This window comes from Magallana gigas, chromosome 3 (genome assembly GCF_963853765.1).
Source record: "Magallana gigas chromosome 3, xbMagGiga1.1, whole genome shotgun sequence".
Lineage (NCBI taxonomy): Eukaryota > Metazoa > Mollusca > Bivalvia > Ostreida > Ostreidae > Magallana > Magallana gigas.
The window spans coordinates 7,352,847-7,372,878 of record NC_088855.1 but is presented as its reverse complement, the minus strand read 5'-3'; the positions used below and the strand labels follow the sequence as shown (position 1 = coordinate 7,372,878).

Sequence of the window (20,032 nt, the reverse complement as noted above, 5' to 3'; positions counted from 1 at the left end):
ATTTACACAATGATTAGGGTTTTTGAAAGGCGGAGTTTTCCCACAGTACTACGGGTTCGCAGTGTAATTATCGTGGCACGTGCCCCTATTTTGATTTCAGACGATAAACAAATTGATTGACATTCCGACACAGCCATATTGAATGCAACGGAATTTTTTGACCAATGGAACGCGACGTACTTTTTAAGCCACGGTCGCATTGGGAAATGGGCGCACGTCGATTGGTTGCTTGTGAAGGAATCTAACCGTGGGAAAGAGATACGAAATGGCTTCACACCGGCGACTGTACACATGTCACGAAGTATAAATGCTACAATCACACCACTGGCCAGCTACTTGTTGAATTTTGTCACCAAACCGATCGGATGTGCAATACATACCAAAGTAATACACAAAGTAATAATATGGAGGATTACGAACAAGAAAATCGAAACTTTCCAGAGGATAAAATCCTTTCCAGAAAGGTAGTGTATTTGATATTATAAAGTATATGTTTTTTAATATACCATCGTTTATAATTACGGACTTGAAATTGTATGCTATAATAATCAAACCTATATCCCTATTAATATTTTTTTATTTTCACAGAGTAAAAAGCCATTGATGGAGAAGAGAAGAAGAGCCCGAATTAATAATTGTCTTGTTCAACTGAAAAGCCTTGTTCTACAAGCCATGAAAAAAGATGTAAGTACCTATATTTATACTGTAATTAAGAACAGTAATGTTAAAATACTTTAAAACTCTTTATATTCTTATATCTTTATAATCAACATTACACATTCAGGTCCATATTTAAGAGGAATTAAGGATATTTTAGTTACTATATCCTTTCTTTTATTTTAGACGACACATTATTCCAAGCTGGAGAAGGCAGACATTCTAGAGATGACTGTCAAATATCTGCGCAGTCTACAGAGACGACAGATGACGTCAGCCGTCGCCGCTGACCCCACGGTCGCCGCCAAATACTCCATGGGCTTCACTGAATGTGCCTCCGAAGTGGCCAGATATCTTGGAAATTCTCAGGGAATAAACGACGAAGTTCGTGGGCGACTCTTAGGTCATCTGTCCAACTGTGTCCAGACAGGGAATTCTTCACCGCAAGTGGGAGGCGGGCAGACCTACGGACAACCATTGCACGTACAGATTCCACGAGTCCAGAGCGACCTGTCACGTGTTCACTCAGAAGGACTCCTGTCCCAGCCACCGGCGGGGTTCTTATCAAACTCTACATCTTCATCCGGGTTACAGGTGACCGGGTCCTTCCAGATAGTTCCCGACAACCTCTACAGTGAACATTTACCGGTGTTTTTCCGACAATCACAGGCCATGCTGGACTCTGTCTCTAACAGGAACTCGTCCCTCCCCAAACCCTCGCCTTACTCCCCACCCACCTGTGATATGTCACGTGACATTTTCCAGTCCACCAGGAAGGGACTGGTTCCCAGCCCGCCCGTGGCTTCCGCAGCCATGACCTTGAAAGAAGAGCGCTTGTGGCGACCTTGGTGATTTTTTTACATGAAATTCTAGAGGACAATGAATCTCAGGAAACGCGTGCTTTTGTTAGAATGTTTGGAGTGCTTGACAGTTTTACTGTACTGATTTAGATATTTTTACACTGACACCAAAGTGCTATTTCAAGAATCTTTACCCTGTTGAATCGGTGCTGTTGTAGAGTATATTGATATTAAAACTCTTTAAAGACGTATTGATGTGTCATATTGTTTGTTGTTGATCGTACAATTTTTGGTATTTTACGTTTATGTTTTAAATGAATTTAAATCAGTAAAATTGCTTTCAATGTGCATTTGAAAATGTACAACGCTTCTCGAACTATGTTTTCCGTAACTTGGGGTTTTATTTAGCTTTTCTTCAAATTTTAAAGACCTGCGTATTAGTTCCTTAAAGAATATACATATAGAATATGTATATGTAAAAATCTTAAGACAAAAAAAAAACTATAAGAATAACTATCAACATTTATATGTTTCTTACTTAACTTTTTTTCTGCCATGTAAAATATTGTTATATGGGAAAATATATAACAACTTCATCTTTGAAATTCTCTTATGTTAAAATAAAGAATTCCGAAAATTGAAAACAAAATAATGCTGGTAAAATTCCCAGAACGTCGTAGAATCCCCAACATAAAATAGAAACAGAAAGCGAAAATCGGAAGTTGGTCAATATACGTGTTTTGTATACGTTGTCGTTAATAGAGTGTTAGAGATGGGTTGACCAACATGGCGCATGATCCTGGGACTCCATGCTTTAGTTTGGAAGCTCCGGCCGGTGGACCCGGAACTCTGGGGTATATCTTACAATGGCATTCTCTATAGTTAAATTATCAAAAGCATATTTTCTATCCTACTAGGCTAATCCCACATCAACAAGGTCAAGTTATTGAAGTCCAAAGAAGTTTGTTGCTTCATTTTGATTAAGGTAGTGTGGGACGACTGTTGATAAAAAATGTGGATAAAAGTACAATATAATCAAAATACTTTCACCATTTTAAAACCTGTTTCAACATTTTTGTAAAAGTAAAAATTATAAAATCCCCAGCGGGATTTGATCTAAGACTTACAGATTCTTAGTTAACAGTCTTCGCTACGGGCTTCTCTATATTGGGTAGCAATTTTGGGAAAGAAAAAAATTAAAACTATTATTCATTCTATTGTTTATTTCGATAGGAAGTACGTCTCAATATGGATGTGTCCCATTTTATTTGCGTTTTGAAATTAAGAAGAGAGAACAATATACGTACATCGACATATTATAATATCAACGGAATTCAAAATGAAGTCAACGATAATGCCATCTCACACACAAATAACCTTAATATTATAACTGAAAAACAAAACTGATGGAAAATGACAGGCTAACAGGAATACTGCTCTCTCTCTCTCTCTCTCTCTCTCTCTCTCTCTCTCATGAAGAAGTGTCTACTATATATAAGGATTTACGAGATAAAGTTATTGAAAGTAACCAACAATAATGCTGTCTATGTCTAACGTCTAAATTGTTTATTCAAGTCTCATCCTTGATATCTCTCTTATCTTGAAATTAAAGCAATCATACCTGTGTCTCTTTCACTTGATACTGTTCACTACGAGTCCAGTTTATCTGCACGTGGAGCAGCGATAAACGCGGGAAAGGTCTCGGTATTTATTTGTATTAGAGTTATCCCGCTTGTTACGCTGAGTTCTCGCTCTCGGTAATCACACATCATTAGCCGAGTGTATCAGTACTGCTCGAAGATAACGCATGTCATTTTGAAATGTGACACGTCTCTGATTCTGATAATCATTGTCTGTCACTTTGTTGTTTTTGTGATATTTGATGGAAGGCCATTACATTGTTTTTATTTGCAGAGTACAAAATGATCATGAACGAATACGGTTCGTCTGCATTACAACACGTACTTAAATGAATGTATCGGTATTTCTCGAAGAGAGCTGTGTAAAGGAATTTACAACCAAAAAAATGCAATTTTCTTGATAATTAATGCAAAAAGATGAAAATAGTTGTGAAAATACAGATCAAAATGTTGAACCATTATAAAAGGTGGGCATTTAGAAACATTTGCCAATGTTTGTAAGATTTGTTCTTGGTTTTAGTATACCGAATCTGTTGGTGCCATATGCCGGGTGATATTCTATCTGCGACTGTGAACCTATAAGTCACTGTCATCAATGAATTGTTCTGTTTTTATGGCTCATTCAAAACGTCTTGTTCCTTATGGGAATGATAAATGCCGAACCCGATCCAATTCCGGCCCTATGTGTCCAGTATGTGATTTATTCTGAGCTAAAAGTTGAAATTTGAAATGCTGACATGCAGGGAAGTTATTTCAATGTTTCCCGTTAGTTTCAAATCGTGACAGCGCAACTGCTTTTTTCTTAAAGTTAAATTAATTCATTGTGAAGCATGAGGGGCCCCGCGCATAAAACGGTAATAAAACTTGGTGAAATGGTCAGAATAAAGAAATTACAAACAGTAGGGGTCGCCGAATTTTATGTCTGATGAATTTCTTGTAAAATTTGCTTTAATTTAAAAGTCAACTTTGACACGGGGAAAGTGTGTTCGCTCAAAGCTAATATATGTGTTCATTTAATCGTGAAATCGGAAATTGTTCCGTGCTTTTCGCAGGATATTCGTTATATATTTACGCAAGTGTTCAGATCAAAATCAGATTTTGCATCAACTTGAAAATTTTCTCAAATACTAGTACATGTATATCTGCACCTCTTCAGATTTCATCTCTTCTTAATACATTTTTTATTCATTTATTTATTTGAATGGTTATGGATTTTTGAAATAAAACGTAGAATAACTTTTATTAAAGGTATTTTTTTGCGCCAATTGTTACGAGTTCTATCGTCTGTTTCTGTCGTCAGCTCACTATCATGTCAACCCTGATGAGGTCTGTTAATATGTCGGATTTTACGCTCGTATACCCTATAATGATTTCCTTATCATTTAGAGTATCGTCACCGATGTCACAAGTCTTACTCCTAACTGCCAGTTAATCGTTTACATGAAGCCTTTAACTGCTAATTAAAGCTTTGCGTATTCTTAATGAGTTTCCTTGAACATTTATGAAATGTAACATTGGATAGCCTGTCATCCTCTCGGATTAACGGATGCCGTTCAATGCCGTGCGTCGGATATATTACGGATCTTGATCCCGAATATGATGAGTTGAAGGCCGATCTCTAAACGACTAAAAGAAGTTGGAAGACATCAATTTTGCCGCTAAAAAAAGAACATGAAGAACTGGTTTTCAGATCATGGTTCGTCATCAAAATTTTTTTATTGGGGACGTGTCATAGACAGGTAATGAACGGTAAAAAAAGGTTTGACTTCAACTGACTCGTTTATCAACAGATATTTCCGCTCCTGACTGATGTATGCTTTCAATAAAAGTAAATTTTCATATTGGATCTTTTTCAAAAATCTTTACTAATTTTTCGAACCTCTTTTTTTATGGATTTTAGGTACCTTAGCTATTCTTGCTAGCAAGCTATGAGAGACCATATTGAAATGATGAAGGATAAAAGCCATGTACTGGAATCATTTGTTTTCTGAGAGACAAGGTTTTTTTCCGTAAACCTGAACTCTATTTAATATGATTTCCGCATCATTAATATTTCCTTATTTTCACTTTTTTGGTCGTAAAGTTTATCCCACCTTAGTCAAACAGTTGATTTCAATATGACCCAGGTGAAAATTTGAATATTTTGATACAATCGGACCGTTCTAACATATTAATGGGTCATGTTGACAGGGTGACAGGCTCTCAACGTTTGGCCCCCGGGGAAAGCCGCCATGACCCCGAACTATCAGTCAGGTAGACATTTGAAGTTGAAGAGATTCAGCGAGATTGACTGCTGATGAGACTACGAAACACCAAAAAGGTGTCCATTTGTGGGCCATCAAATCGCTTTGGTAGAATGGAAAGCCCTCCGATAAGTCTTAAACGACACATAAAAACAACTGACCCCCTGGTATCGCATGCATCTCGCGTTGTTCCTTGTCATTGCTATAAATCATCGTGTGTCGCTTATGGTGTTTTAATATTTTTATCATTTACAAAACTTCTGTGATCATCAGTCTTTTTTTACAGCCGGACTGACCGCTCGCCGGAATCCGCAGCACATGTGCACGCTGACCAATGGCGCCTGGACTCTCTACATCGTGTTTGGCGACAGGTACATCCTCTAGGAGATTTAAAATTTAAAACAGAATAAATTCAGATAATGCTAATCAATCAAAAGATATAAATTTGGGGATAACGGAAAACCAGAAGTGGGGGTCATACACTGCAATGTTCCCCAAGAAGATGACAGAACAACGCACGTACGGGTTATTACGGGAACAGCTTGACTCCCCTCCCTCAAACTCCCAGCTTAATCTCGACGTAACATGACGGGTCTTTTCCTGTGTAGAGCCGGCTTGTCTTGTCGGATGTCGTCTTTTATGATGGCCTCTGCACTTGTTACAAAGTTCGCGTGGCTGGCCGGGGTAATCCCCCGCAAGTCAAGTTGGTGTCTTCAGTAGAATAGAGAATGTGCTTCCATTAGGACAGACATTTAGGTAATCCGATGAGCATTTTATGATAATTCTGTTGTATCCCTGTGTGTGCTTTGAGATTTATTGGGCCCTTTACGCCAAGATCAGTTTGCGTTCCCACGGACAGGGTCTTTTGGTGGTCAGGTGGCGAGATTATTTCAAACTTCAATATTTGTCGTGCGATTTCATAACCTAAGACTAAGGTTCAATAATGGTTTAACGGCCGAGGCACACGGTCTTGAAAAATCCGAAATTAATTACTCGTATAAAGTTCTGGGAGACCGTGCTGATTAAGAAACATACACTTCAGATTGTTTTAAAATATGTCAATTGCGTTGAATTTACTTTTCGTATCACTTAATGTAAACAATTTATGTTGCAAAATTTTGACTTGAAGAGCGCAAACAAGCACCACTTGTGTGAAAAGGCACCGAAAACGCGGCCATCTTCATTAATAAAACCGTTTCCGCTCACGACACGCTTTATCACACGATATAGGCAGATCCGGTTGCAAAAAGTTGTGAAAGTGAGCTAAAACAGTCAAACCTCGCCGAGAGCTTGCTGTTCCCACGGTAGACCTATCTTATTTACCGCGAGATTTTGATGACCCCTCACCCCCCTCGTGACAAGAACGTGGCTCGGAATGATAAAAGGGGAGAAATTAACGTATCTTCCACGATTTAGAGAAATGGCTGATTAAACGAGCGGATTATTTTGGAATTTACCTGAACAAATAAACTTCCTGTTGGTTGGTTACATTGCCATTATCTTAATGCAGATGCTGCCCTAATAGATATGTACATGAGAGAACGATAACATTTTTTTAAGTCATTGGACGGAGAGAGAGAGAGAGAGAGAGAGAGAGAGACAGAGAGAGAGAGAGAGAGCCTTCATCAATTTATAAAAGCTCACTGTTTACGCAGTCAACATTGAGAATGCTTCATTAATTAAGTTGTCAGAAAATGTGTCCAAATTAGTTGAAAGTGGAAACTTCGAAGACCCCAGCATAGTTCTTCCTTGTTCCGTAATAAGGAACCGGAAACGGTGACGCAACGTGCAGGTGCGCTGCCGTATCCGCTGCAATTTGAATATAATAACATTGTTTAACGACATCTTGAAGTAGACACACCCTTATCAGAGAACAACGGTGTGCTGTCAATTTGTGCCAAAGAAGACAACCATAGATTTTATCACCTCCCGCGAAAATCGACCCGTTATATACACAACGTCTAATGTTTTACGATTTCACGAAATAATTGTGAAAGCACTCAAAGAAAATTTCAAAAATGATTTTTTAAATATTTTACATAAACGCGATGAATTCAGAAATTGTACTTGATTTCAAGTTCCTTTAAAAAAAAGTTTGATGATTTCTTTTCCTATACTGTATACACGTACTTCAGGTTGCTGGGCTTGTAAATTGCATTGCTATGGAATTTGTAACTTTTCTTTTCAAGAGAAATGATACATATCATGGACAAATAGTTTTCCATTAGGACCGAGATCAAAGAAGGAATGCGGACCGTGGGATCTCACAGCCTATCAAACCAAATTCATTCACTACCTGGCGAGGGCGGTTTTTTCGCGCGCACCTTTGCCGTAAGTGGGTCAATTTCCTGGGCGCTGAACAGATGTTTCGGGGGATGGTCTGTCTCTTTTTTTTTTTGCGCCAAATTTTGTATTAATGTCCACTCATTTTCCTTACAAAGTTTATCAAATAGAAACATAAAGTGACAAGTTCATTTCCATATTTTACGAGTCTTTTAGAAAAAGAGTGATGCGTTGGAATTTTTCATATCATAATTTCCTGTTTCAATTACAACTGACTTTACTTTAATTTCAAAATGTAATTAATGGATTATTTTTAAAATTTAGTAACTAGTAATTTCTTTAAAAATTATGTTTAAAATGAAATCATCGAAAGTATTTGTTCTTACATTGAATTCCACGTAACTGGAAGTTTGAGTTATGGGGCTTGAAAAGCCAGAAAAAAAACTTAGGGGACACCCGGGTTCGAACCGGGGACCTCTCGATCTGCAGTCGAATGCTCTACCACTGAGCTATATCCCCTGTTGTTGGAACCGGCCCAGTAGGTATACATATGTACATGTTAAACGTCCTGGTGTGACCTTTCTATTGATCGTAAAGCTTTACCTGAGTCAAAATCCCTAACATTGGAAATATTTCACCACAAAATGTAACACTGCTCGTTCCCTTCATTATTCACTCACTATGTAAATAAAATTTTAATTTTTGACTTTGATATTCCAGTTCCTTGTGTAGAGTTTCTGTACAGATAGGACATAAGTTTGGTTGATACTAACATAAAATTGTCAATGTATTGAAATAATTTTTTTTACAAATGAATACGATTTGTGGACTTTATCTGTATTAGATAAAACTGACTCCTATTAACACTAATAGACTCGGTCTCAAGGGACGGTCACAGCGACTAATTGGCTAGTAAACTAATCATTATTAAGCCATGAGGCCGCCATGTCATCCTATTGTGTATATTACAGAATCAGTGTTTGTAAACGGAGGAGACTGGCGCGCTGTAACAGGACCCTTGCTGTCAGGCGGTGACACGGCCGTCATAACAGGTCAATGTCGCCGTGATGCTGTTCCAACTGTAGAAACAAAGTACATAGTCCATGTCAAGGGGGTCGCTATATAACATTATACTGGTTCATGGAAATCGTAAACAAAGCATTCGAATCATACTCCATAGTGCCTCTTCAATAGTCCAGTCGATTACTGGTCGGGCCGTAAGATGCGAAAGGGGGGGGGGGGGCGGGGTAACGATGGACGGGCGCCAAATATTTTACTCCAGCATACTAGAGGTTGGTATACCAAGACCGAACTGTGACTCTTTTCAATCTTCAATTTTATTAAATGGATTCAAGTTGTAACTGTAGCGATCGACCATTATTCCACCCCAATACAACATTCTACAAACACGCCGTATAAAATATACGTACATTGTACCCTTAATAATACCATTCTGAAATAAAGGGAAGGAGATATTAGTTTGATGTCGCATCAAAAACATAATTTATATAATATTAATTTTGATATAATACAATCGATCATAGACACACAGCCTCTCTGTGTCTGTGTTACGTTTCTACTGACCGCATTCAGAACTTTATTTACTAATTCGCTCAAGGCTGAAATGTCCCAGTCATCATTTGACTCCTTTGCCACACTTCCCATGCTTATTTATTCCGGTATTTAATTTTCATGCATAATTAATGAACTCATTTAAAAAGAAATAACGAAAAGATGATTAATTGTTTAGCAACAGTTACACTATCAAAAAATATAAATGCTGAAACCGGACTCCGCGGGTTTTTGTTATTCGGATTGGTTGATCATCGCGAGTTCTCCTTTTACCCCGTTTCCACGAGTCTAGAATGACTCCGCGTGCAGTTAAGTTCAAGGGTCTGCAATTTTCTTGTTTAAAACGCTCAGATTTCGAGTTATAAAAAGGGTCACGACATATTATTATTCTGGGAGGGAGATGAGATATATTATATAATATTTCAGTCGCTTTAGGAATATATTTGTGAGAATTTTATGAGAGATTTGTTTTGATACACAGACTTTATACTTTGGTGGCATAAAAGAGAGTGAAATGTACCGCATGTTCGCGGCAGATGGCACCGGAACAAAGAAACGAGTTTTCAATACACAACAGCATTCGCCAACATGTCATTGTCAATATCAAACCGTTTTTACTTATTTGTCAATCTTTGTTACGTTTATTCAGGCATTCTACAGCTGCTGTACATATGCATTTGAATTTCCCTCGTGCTTGTTAATCCAGTGAAACAATTGGTCGGTTACAGACGTAACATATGACGCCATTGGACGAGCGCGCTGTACCAGGGCGAGCACCTGTTATTCGACAGCAATACACAATCATCAAGGTGAAATCCATCTCCTCACAGGTGTCTTTAGATACTCCCGACTAATGATGTTCAATTGATGTCTCTTTACCTTTATTGGCCATTAAACGAGAAGATTTAGCTATTTTATATTCAGTGGGTCATGTTTTTCACATTCAGAAATATTTGTTTTGAAATTGGAAAAAAACATTTCAAAATGTCCTTAACAAACACCATTTTAAAAGCTTTATGCACTTGGTTCAAAAAAGCCATCATCAGTAGTACAGATTTGGCGCCAAAGTCCATTCCAGCAGTTCGGTTGTCGTAATTTCATGTACCGTAATTTTTCCTGGCACGTGCACCCGGGAGTCGAACGTTGGTGACATCAATTGACTGTCCTGACAGTTACTGATTGATTACGGATGAATGCCGAACCCGACGTCGTTTCATTGATTCCATTTCCGCAATTATGCATGGGAATGCGGCCCTGGACACGTGCTGGTTGCTGTGAGTGAGATCGCGAGAGATCCGGAGGACACCGCCTGCACGTCCTGACACGTGCGTCGAGAAGGTGGCGGGGATGTTGATTTCACGATATGGAAATCGACAACAGATGCTTGATGCCAAATCAGTCCTATTCTTGTCAGCCTTAATTCCAATGGATAACAGACAGCTCCCTTCAAAACTATAAAAAGCAAAAATAGTATTAAAAAAAAGAAGTAAACAGTAAAAAAAAATCCAACTTGCAAATGTATGACGAACCACGTCTTCCCCCGATATAAAAATAAGAGCGACTAATCCATATGCACCGAATGTCCAAACGATCTGTCTACATATGCATGCGCTTGGTCTGGTCCAGAATTGTTGAAAGGATAGCACTTGTGAACTTAAGTGTACATTTTAAAGTTTTACGACGGTTCTGGAATAAAGATACGTTTTTTTAAGGGATAATGAACGAAATTTGTCAACTTTAATTTGATCGTTCGATATATGTTACCTAGAATAAATAATCATATATTTTCAAATATCAAATTATATCTGGAATTTATATAATTAAAATGAACAAAACGAAACAGTCTACTTTGTCAACTTTTAAATTTAGGTAAGTTTCGTAGATGTTACTTAGAATTACGTTTCATTTATAATCAATATGAACCAAATTTTCTAAATACTGCAAGTCGCCAAGACTAATATAAAGCATTAGTATGAGTGGTCATTTATTTTTTTTAATTTGAGTTTTTCCTAGGATGCCACGACAGAGAATCGTTAAATCACAGATGTCATAGACGTTATTAACTTACACAAGCATGCACTTAATTCTTCTGTGTAGTTTAACAGATCGATTTGTATCTGGCATTAATATTTATTAGTCTAAATGGCAGCCAAGCGGGATCCATTAAACTGATGATATGTCGGTGACACGTTGCGGCACGTGCGTGCGATCCATCGCTTTCAATACACACAGTAGATACCGGGGTCGCCCCGTGACTCTAACGGAACGCTTGACAGCGCACATGAACCGTGTCATAAAGATGACACGTTAGAGGCATTCCGATAGAGAGCCCTCTTCCAACAAAGAAGCCCGAGGCTGCCACACTTATTTCAGCACATTCAAACAATAGGAAGATATGGCGTCTATCTATTATTTCATTCTTTAGTGTCTATTTCCGCCACCCTATTGACTGTTTACCTATATTTCGCTACAGGTAATCTACCTGTTTTGGAATGTCTCTCCGCAGGTATCCAGTCACTAGGTACCCCTTCTCGGCCCCCTCACCCACCACCTGCCGCTGACACTGGTGATCCGATCTTAAAAATAGAGTAGTGTGGGAACGCAGCTAGTCCTTACCTCTCAGGTAAACTCAGGTAGAGATCAGGTGGAGCGCGTGCCAGGCGTCACGGAACAGGAACTTCAATGAAATAGACAACTATTTGGCATGTGACAACAGTCAATTCTAAATCATAAAATGCAAATATTGACAGATTTAAATGCATCGGAATCTGGAAGGAATCAACTGTAGCGGGGACTGATTTAATTAGACAAACACTGAAGAGTTGACACTAGCGTCCGTTACTTCAGCCAGTTGACACATTCTTAAAAGACAATTATTTTCTTTACAAAGATATTAACTCGAGTCGTTATTCATTTTTCAAAGATTTTGGTTGTTGGGGTTTTTTTTGACATTTGAAAGGTGACAAGTCATAAATTTCATATGGTAGCCTTTTGACTTAAACCAAAGTGGTTCTCAAAGACTGCAATAAATGGTAAAATAGAAAATACATTCTTGAATCTAGATAAAAGAGAATTTTGAAAAATTCGCCTTATATTGTATATTAAAAACTTATTATAAACTGTTCAATCAAACGGGAATGTCTCCATGAATTTCGTGATTTTTACATGAATTTTGTAACGTCTTCTTGAGCTATCGTATTTTAATGAAAACGCATTTATTTTTGTTGTTATTTTATCCAATTTCTATACATGTATATTAAATCAAATTATATTTATTCTGAACTAAATCTTTTGTCGGGTGATCCATTTTTATGTTTGTGATAATTGTAATAATATAAAACAAAAAAACCCCGTTTTTTTATCGTTCAAACTCTGAATACTCATTATCAGTAGCATAACACTAGAATACATCCAACGAAAGAGTAAAATATGATTTTCATATAACATTTTGTCTTGATTTGATATGCTGTGAAATGAGTTTAAATTGGATTTCAGTTATATGAAGTTTTAGAAATTGTTTCATTTGGAATAGTCAAGCAATTAATTTTTCTTATTTTCATAATTGTTTTGTAATTTAAAGTCTTATCGAGATTATTTCTCTCGTACATTAAGTCCATTTGTCTACAGCGAGTATTTAGTATTTGAAATTACTTATAGCATTGCACATCGTTTTGCTACATTATGCGAAATAAAAATATCTGAAAGAGTAACCTCGTGGATAATATAAAAATGTGATCAAAGTAATTAATTACATAAATGTATGTGTTACAAATCTTAATTCTTATATTCTGAAATTGTCTATTGGCCAATGATACTGTTTTAAAAATTTACAGTCATATCAATATAACCTACCTTTTTTAAACTTTGTTAATGATAGAGTTGGAGATAATTAATCAGAGAAAAACATTTAATTTACGTACATATTGGACCTCAGAAGTTATTCGAAGTGGTTTTAAAAGAGGAATTCCCCTTTCTTAATACTAAGAAAAATTTGCATTCACCATTTCCAAGTAATTTCAGCATTTAAAATTTCGTCAAACTCGCCTTGCATTAGAATACTATTTGTTCCTTTCAATTTTAACATTGTGTAAGTAATTGGATAATTATCTGGCACTGATTTATTTCATAACTCCTACATTCGGCCAATAACACATGTAATAATGATATTAATAATAATTCGTAAAAGAAAGAGAAAGTAAAATCTTATTTCCTGTTGTAAAATAATGTAACTACGACATAAACTGAATTGCTTTTTTTTACCGTACAGAAACACAATGTCACAAATTTACTTACAATACACCTGCATGCACCTGAAACTATATCTTATGCATATACATGCATGTACTAAGCTTACTTAATATACTCTTCATTATCCTGTTTACTTTTATCATGTACATTTTGCACACTGCTATGTGCACACGCATTCTAATACAAGATTGTGATGTTTTTAAAATAATTCTAATTTTAACAATCTTTACCCACAAAGATTTATTCTCTTATTCGTCTTCAATCGAATTCAAATAATGTCCACAGAAAAATGTACAACATTATAACCCCCTACCCCCATTTGCCCTCCCAAAGCTAATTTATTATTGAGCATACATGTTCTTGATAAATAAGATAAATTTGTTTCATCTCAAAGTTACAAAAATTTGTAAAAATAAAATTGTGAAGATACGTGTTTATATGCACTTATTATATGCAAGAAAATATTGTTCGTTTAAATATTTGCCATTCTTAAATAATTTTGTTTCAATTTTGGAAGGTAGGGGCGGGAGAAGTGTACCGTCTTCATATTTTTCTATCACAATCTTTTACCCGCAGCTACAATACGTATCTTTTAAAATCATTTTAATTATCATTTGAAGAGTATACTTTATTTTTGTTTTTTAAATGTAAGAAATAAAAAGATTTATGGTTTAACTTTGCATAATAATTTTTAATTCGAAGAAAAGTATTTCTTTTAAAAACCAGTAAACTGGGACAAAGAAAGCTATCACTGTCAAAGGACTCTAGTTTGATGCGTATTTAGCAGAACTCTGTTAATGAAGCCGATACGTGTTAAAGTACCCGAGACTGCGCCGGCACATTGTGGGGACCAACTTTCCCACCACTCTAACCATGGGTAATATATACCAAACGTATTATTTTACCCCAAAAAATGAAGCAGGCATCACGAAGCGTGACCCTCTAAGTGTTATTTTCTTTACCGCAAGGTGGCCGCTTAGAAAGGATGAAAAGGGAGAATTCGTGAGAAAGTGTGGTGGAAACCGCTGACTCGAAAAATATGCCCATTTATCTGATTTTCACCGTGAGAAACCCCCGTGTCAATCCAGATCCCCCAATTTATTAAGAAAATGAAATTGGAAGATTGGGGACGATTGGTGATTATGAAACTTGACCTTGGGGTTAGCATTGGTTTTTAATTCATCTCTTAATTTGAATAATTCTTTCCAATATCGATGGAAGAAAAACTACCAAAACAAGGAAAAGCTTTGAGGCTTTGACACCGTACATGAAAGATTTGACCGCTGTCCGTATGTCCGTAATATAAGCCTACAGGTGCGCGTCCGAAGGATTACGAGATCACCGATGTCGGTGAGCATAAACTTCGGACCTGTGATAATTATTTTCTGCTAATCCAGGCCCTAATCTTCCAGAGTAAACATCATAAACTTGTTTCTAATTGAGGGACACCCGTCAGTCCGTGCTGTCCCATGCCTGTTGCGGATTTCGGACGCGGTCGACACTAATCTTGTTTGATAGCAGTTTGATTAAATATGTAAATTCATCACAGACTGCACCAACGGAATGTAAATATGGGCTCAACAAAAAAGAGGAAATGAATTCACACGTGCAGATTTAATCGATTGATTTTAATTTGCATTGAATCATCGAATAATTTGCGAAGCAACTATCTTGAATTATTCATTGCTAGTCATCTCCGATATTGGTCGGTTCTTTCTTTTTAAAGAATTGACGAAAATCGCATCTCATTACCAACTGATGTTTGTTGACAATTACCTACAACTTTTTTCACCTTTACTTTCAATTTCCTGTCTCAGAAATCAGTTCAATCTGAACGTGCTTTTGAAGGTGCAGGTAATTCGGGGGATGATTTGTATAATTTGTATGCAAATTGTTCCTAAATGTTTGTTTTCATTATTTGATTGTGCCTGACAAGATATCGAACCAGGAGCAGCTGGCCTTCCACTTATGGAGCGATAGTTTTTAAAAAGTTTAAATTCTAATCACATACTTTTTCTATTGACTTGAGGCATTTTCCCACGACTTGATAACAATGGTTTAAATTCCTATGCTCGCAAGACAGTCCCAAACTGATAAGGGAGTCGCGAGACGGGCTTTAAAACGTCTTTGTGAAAACGAACCGTTTATCGTGGATCATGTTTGCATAGTTGCTCAAGCGTTCCAAACTCTCAGAAGAGGCGGAGTTTTCCCACACTTTGAAATTTATTCGAGGTAATCGTCACGGCACGTGGCTGGCTGTCCCGCACAAACGAAACAACTTTGATTGACATAACGATACACCTTGAACGGCAACCACCTGCAACCAATAAAATTCCGATAGGCACGAGACCGTAACCTTTGACCTAGCCGCGACGCGTTCTGATTGGTCAGGTGTAATGGATTTTTCACCGTGGGAAAGGTCCGATGCATTCCGCCAGAGATGACACCAGACACATGCCCCGAAGTATAAAAAGCTTGTGTCAACCGCAATTCCGATACACTTTTAAAATCAGAGCCACAGAGAGAACAGTACATTAGAACTCAGATAGAAAATAGCATCCATGATGTCTGTTGATACACTGGATAACGTGATGTCCAAGGAACACAAAACTTCGTTGAGAAAGGTAAAGAGAGCTTTGTTTTAAACACTTACTATTGAAAAGTTTTGTCTTTAAAGATGTCATAATTGATTTATGTTGAAATCGTACTTACGTATAAAATGTTGATTTTACAGAGCAATAAGCCCATCATGGAAAAGAGAAGAAGAGCAAGAATCAATAATTGTTTAACTCAGCTGAAATCATTGGTCTTGGAGTCAATGCGAAAAGACGTAAGTTGAATTCTAGAATCTAAATGTTAATCGTTACGAAGCAGAAATTTAAGCGGCAAATCATAATTAGTCAGCTTAATTTCTGTTATCAGATGCATCGATGACAATACCCTTTAGTCGATACAATGAAATATTTGGCTTATCATTATGAATTGGAACGAACCGCCTCTGTTTACCGTACAGTGTTTATATATCCCACCCTTGTATTGATACCAGCCCATACACGAGCCCATCTCATTGTAACGCTAATTTTGTCTTTGTTTGAACATCTTATCTCATCTAAACCTGTCAATATCTTGTCATTTGTAACCTGTAGTCGATACTTAGCATGCGTCCGCATTGTATTTTCTATGGATCATACACATACTTCTTTCTTGTGCTTGTCGTCGAGTTAAAATATGCCAGTCACGTTGAATGATAAAGCAAAGTACTTAATCAAGTTTTTATTTGTGTTTTGCAGAGTTCTCAGTACTCAAAGTTGGAGAAAGCTGACATATTGGAGATGACTGTGAAACATCTTCGCAATCTCCAGAGGAACCAACTAGCATCAGCAATGGCGTCAGATCCTACAGTTGTCACAAAGTTCCGAGCCGGATTCCACGAGTGTGCTAATGAAGTTATTCGTTACCTAGGAACCGTGCAGAACGTCGGGTCCGATGTGAAGTCACGTCTCGTGTCCCATCTCTCCACGTGTCTCCAGACACAGAACAACACAGCGTCCACAGAAAACATGCACACGCCATGTCAACCCCAGCAACAGGTGCCCGTGACGTCACCACAACAACAAGTTAACATTTTACAGCCACTCAGTGTTCATATTCCGCACAACGCCAATGTCGCCTCCCGTCCCCAGTCTTCCGAGTTCGCATTCAGTCGCCAGACCTCGCCACAGTCTTTGTCCCAGTCCCCCCAGTTACTGAACATTGCTACCCCCGTGTCCTCAGACTCTAATAGTAACTCTCCCATCAAATCCACTCCGATATCGGGACAATTTCAAATCATTCCCAGCAATCTGTACAATGGTCCGGTGGCTGTGTATGTGGGGCAGATTAACCAGAGACAGTGTATGACCACCCCAGACTCCATGCCAGTGTTCACGTTACAAGTTCCCGCCAATAACACCTCCCCGTCTTACCAATGCAGGTCTCCTCAAGAATTCCCTCAGCAACAGAAATCCAAACCATTAGCTCAGCAACATAGAAGTGCCTTTGTTGAATGTAAGCAAGGCGTTCCCGAGTCTCCTGAGAGTCTCTGGAGACCCTGGTGATACCCTAATGTTGACCAAATTTTTCTCAGGACTTATAGACATACGCACTTTGTGATAGAACACGCATGCTTCCAGAATATTGTTTTGTACCATTTGATGGTGACTTAAATCAGTGCTAATCATGTTTTTATGATGTTGTTATTGATTCGATTTTTACTTGAATCTTTTTATATGACCATTAAAATTTGTTATGAATATAAATCATGTTTTAGTTGTCTTTACTTATGAATCCTAGAACGTGTGGGTCAAAGGGGGATAACTTCTTTTAACTATGTGTACGATCACGATGGCATGGTATAAATTTATGTTGAGTGATATTAAAGAATTGGAGGGGAAAGGTGAAAATCAATATACAACACAACTATAGAAGAGAAAGGGTTTTTGATAAATCTGGTTAATCCCTTCGTTAAATTTGGGTGAAATGAGGTTAATCTGGGCACGTCCTCAGGTGTGTTTAATCGCCGACCAACAACCGAGGGGAGCTGTAAATTTGATACAAAATCTTCGATCGGGAGATTTACGACTGATACCCGTACAAGTTGTCCCGTATCAAATAACATCCTTATCAGGCGCGCCCCCGTCGACAATTGGACTCGCGGGCCTGCGGTCCTAAAGATTATCCCCCGGTCTTTGTTTAATATAAACAGTTTATTTATGCTAGAGACATTAACGTGTGCTTTGGATAATTTACGAATTTTGAAAGGAAGAATAAATACTGAAAACAATGGGAAGCATCCAAGCTTGCTAGTAACTAATAGCCTGATCAAATAGGGGAGGTAACCAATACCTTGATCAAATATGGAGGGCACTTGCTGCGCTGGCTAATATTTGGTCAATGAAAGTGTGACTTCTTAACTCAACAACGCCAGTGGAAGTTCAAACTATCAAATTCCATTAAATTATTTATTTTGAATCGCCTACAAACATGGGAACAAACACGTCGAAGAACTGTATCAGAGGGTAAAGGTACTTGATCTGTCCGTATCCCGTACCCGAACCAATTAAGGGTAATGGATTAGAAATCAAGAGTGTTTTAGGGTGCAACGTTATCGTCCGCGCAGTCAGAACGCTCGTTGGACAGGAACAGAGGAGTAAAGTGTCCGTTAAATTGCTGACTACAGGGAAAAGATGAGCAAACACTGAAACATAACCAATGAACTTAATTGTGCGACAACCTAACTTCATAAAAAAGTTCAAAGCAATTATCAGGGTACATAATAAGTTGAAAAATTGTTAAATTAAGCAATTTCAAGTTGCGTGTGGGAAAAACCCATTACGGGTTTAATGTACGATTATTTATTTCTTTTTTGCACTGATATTTTCTATGCTGGTTTTGATTTGTAGTCGTTATTTCGTGTTCAACAATAAAAGGGAAATGATTTATCTTTTATTGTAATATTCAGGGGGTTAAGATGGCAACGTAATGATCTCGCGAGATTTCATCGAATCTTTTGAAAAACGATCTTCAGGGAGCGCACTGGTTCGGCTTAATTAAAACATGAAGATTTACGGATTCTCCTTGCATGTTCACCACCCTAGGGCCCGCTTCTTGTTTCAAGCTTAAAATTTCTTTTAAATGAAAAGTAAACATACACTTGTTACAGTTAAAAAGCAATGAGTGTTTTTAAGAGGGGCTGCAAAGAAAGGCGAAAGAACACGGAAAAAGAAAACAATTTCAAAGACCGAGCTCTAACCCGGTGATTGTCCTAAACCTTTGACAATATGCTTTTTAAAAAAACATTGTAATTCCACGTGCAGCGCACCTGTGAAGTAGCTTGGCACGGGGGTTTTCATGAAAAGAAAACGCGGACCTGAAGAGTTACTTTCATCTACTTATGACCGGATGTATTTGATGCCGTGGTATTGTGGTCCGGGCTATACGAGGTCTTATGGCCACCAATAAGAACATGATTCGGCACACTTTAGACAGAAGATGAACACGTGCAGCGATTCCCGGGGGATATTGTAAATCCATGACCGCGCTTGTCGGTCCATGTACTGCACGCCAGATAGATCTGATAAAGATTATGCACTGCACTTTGCTTGAACAATGGTCGGCCTTCGGCGAGGATTAGTAACTTATGGGAAGATTATTGTGACTGGAAGCTGGAACCATACGGTTTTTGTAGAGTAAACACAGCGTCCCCCGACGGCCGGATTAGACGTTGAATTGCTGTCTAGTATCTCTTGGATAATCGGATCATACTATCCCCGGGTCTCCATATTGTCATCAAGGAGCGTCTTGGTATTCGTGACATCAGGATGAATCTTGCTTAACAATCAACAAAATCACTGTCATGATATGAACTAAAGATACAAATATTCAAGCACGCCATTAAGGACATTTAAGGTCTTGATATAAGTAATGCTTGTGTGTTATAATCCCTCTGGAAAATAAACTTACACCTTAAAAATATTATTATTTGCACCAAATCAATGTCACAACTGTTTTCCTAATATTTTTTGGAATTTGAATTTATATATTTAAGCGC

The 20,032-nt window shown here is 37.7% G+C and overlaps 2 protein-coding genes, 1 long non-coding RNA gene and 1 other non-coding gene across 6 annotated transcripts; 2 read left to right on the top strand and 2 right to left on the bottom strand.

The window, feature by feature from the left end:
- The first annotated feature begins 218 nt into the window (after positions 1-218).
- Positions 219-1,708, top strand: LOC105348556 (transcription factor HES-1-B). Its single transcript, XM_011458033.4, has 3 exons — positions 219-464; positions 589-684; positions 844-1,708. The coding sequence occupies exons 1-3, from the start codon at positions 366-368 to the stop codon at positions 1,507-1,509; spliced, it is 861 nt and encodes a 286-aa protein (XP_011456335.3). The 5' UTR covers positions 219-365; the 3' UTR covers positions 1,510-1,708.
- A 6,362-nt stretch (positions 1,709-8,070) lies between these two features.
- Positions 8,071-8,142, bottom strand: Trnac-gca (transfer RNA cysteine (anticodon GCA)). Its single transcript has one exon. It is a non-coding gene; the product is annotated as a tRNA-Cys (tRNA).
- Positions 8,143-9,615: 1,473 nt separating this feature from the next.
- Positions 9,616-16,278, bottom strand: LOC105348554 (uncharacterized). Of its 3 annotated transcripts, none has more exons than XR_010711750.1 (3): positions 16,156-16,278; positions 11,653-11,872; positions 9,616-10,647 (listed from the first exon to the last, which is right to left on the bottom strand). It is a non-coding gene; the product is annotated as an uncharacterized lncRNA (long non-coding RNA). The 3 variants fall into 3 exon arrangements; XR_903604.4 differs by lacking the exon at positions 16,156-16,278 and adding an exon at positions 15,455-15,722; XR_010711749.1 differs by lacking the exon at positions 16,156-16,278 and having other exon boundaries at positions 11,653-12,402.
- LOC105348555 (transcription factor HES-4-A) lies at positions 15,926-17,741 on the top strand. Its single transcript, XM_011458032.4, has 3 exons — positions 15,926-16,067; positions 16,178-16,273; positions 16,734-17,741. The coding sequence occupies exons 1-3, from the start codon at positions 16,005-16,007 to the stop codon at positions 17,538-17,540; spliced, it is 966 nt and encodes a 321-aa protein (XP_011456334.2). The 5' UTR covers positions 15,926-16,004; the 3' UTR covers positions 17,541-17,741.
- The last annotated feature ends 2,291 nt before the right edge of the window (positions 17,742-20,032 follow it).

Excerpts from the sequence above, each read along its gene's own strand:
- LOC105348555 (XM_011458032.4), top strand. The coding sequence starts at position 16,005 with ATGATGTCTGTTGATACACTGGATAACGTGATGTCCAAGGAACACAAA. Across the intron at positions 16,068-16,177 it reads ACAAAACTTCGTTGAGAAAG|AGCAATAAGCCCATCATGGA; the intron begins GTAAAGAGAGCT and ends TTGATTTTACAG. Across the intron at positions 16,274-16,733 it reads TGGAGTCAATGCGAAAAGAC|AGTTCTCAGTACTCAAAGTT; the intron begins GTAAGTTGAATT and ends TGTGTTTTGCAG.
- LOC105348556 (XM_011458033.4), top strand. The coding sequence starts at position 366 with ATGTGCAATACATACCAAAGTAATACACAAAGTAATAATATGGAGGAT. Across the intron at positions 465-588 it reads ATAAAATCCTTTCCAGAAAG|AGTAAAAAGCCATTGATGGA; the intron begins GTAGTGTATTTG and ends TTATTTTCACAG. Across the intron at positions 685-843 it reads TACAAGCCATGAAAAAAGAT|ACGACACATTATTCCAAGCT; the intron begins GTAAGTACCTAT and ends CTTTTATTTTAG.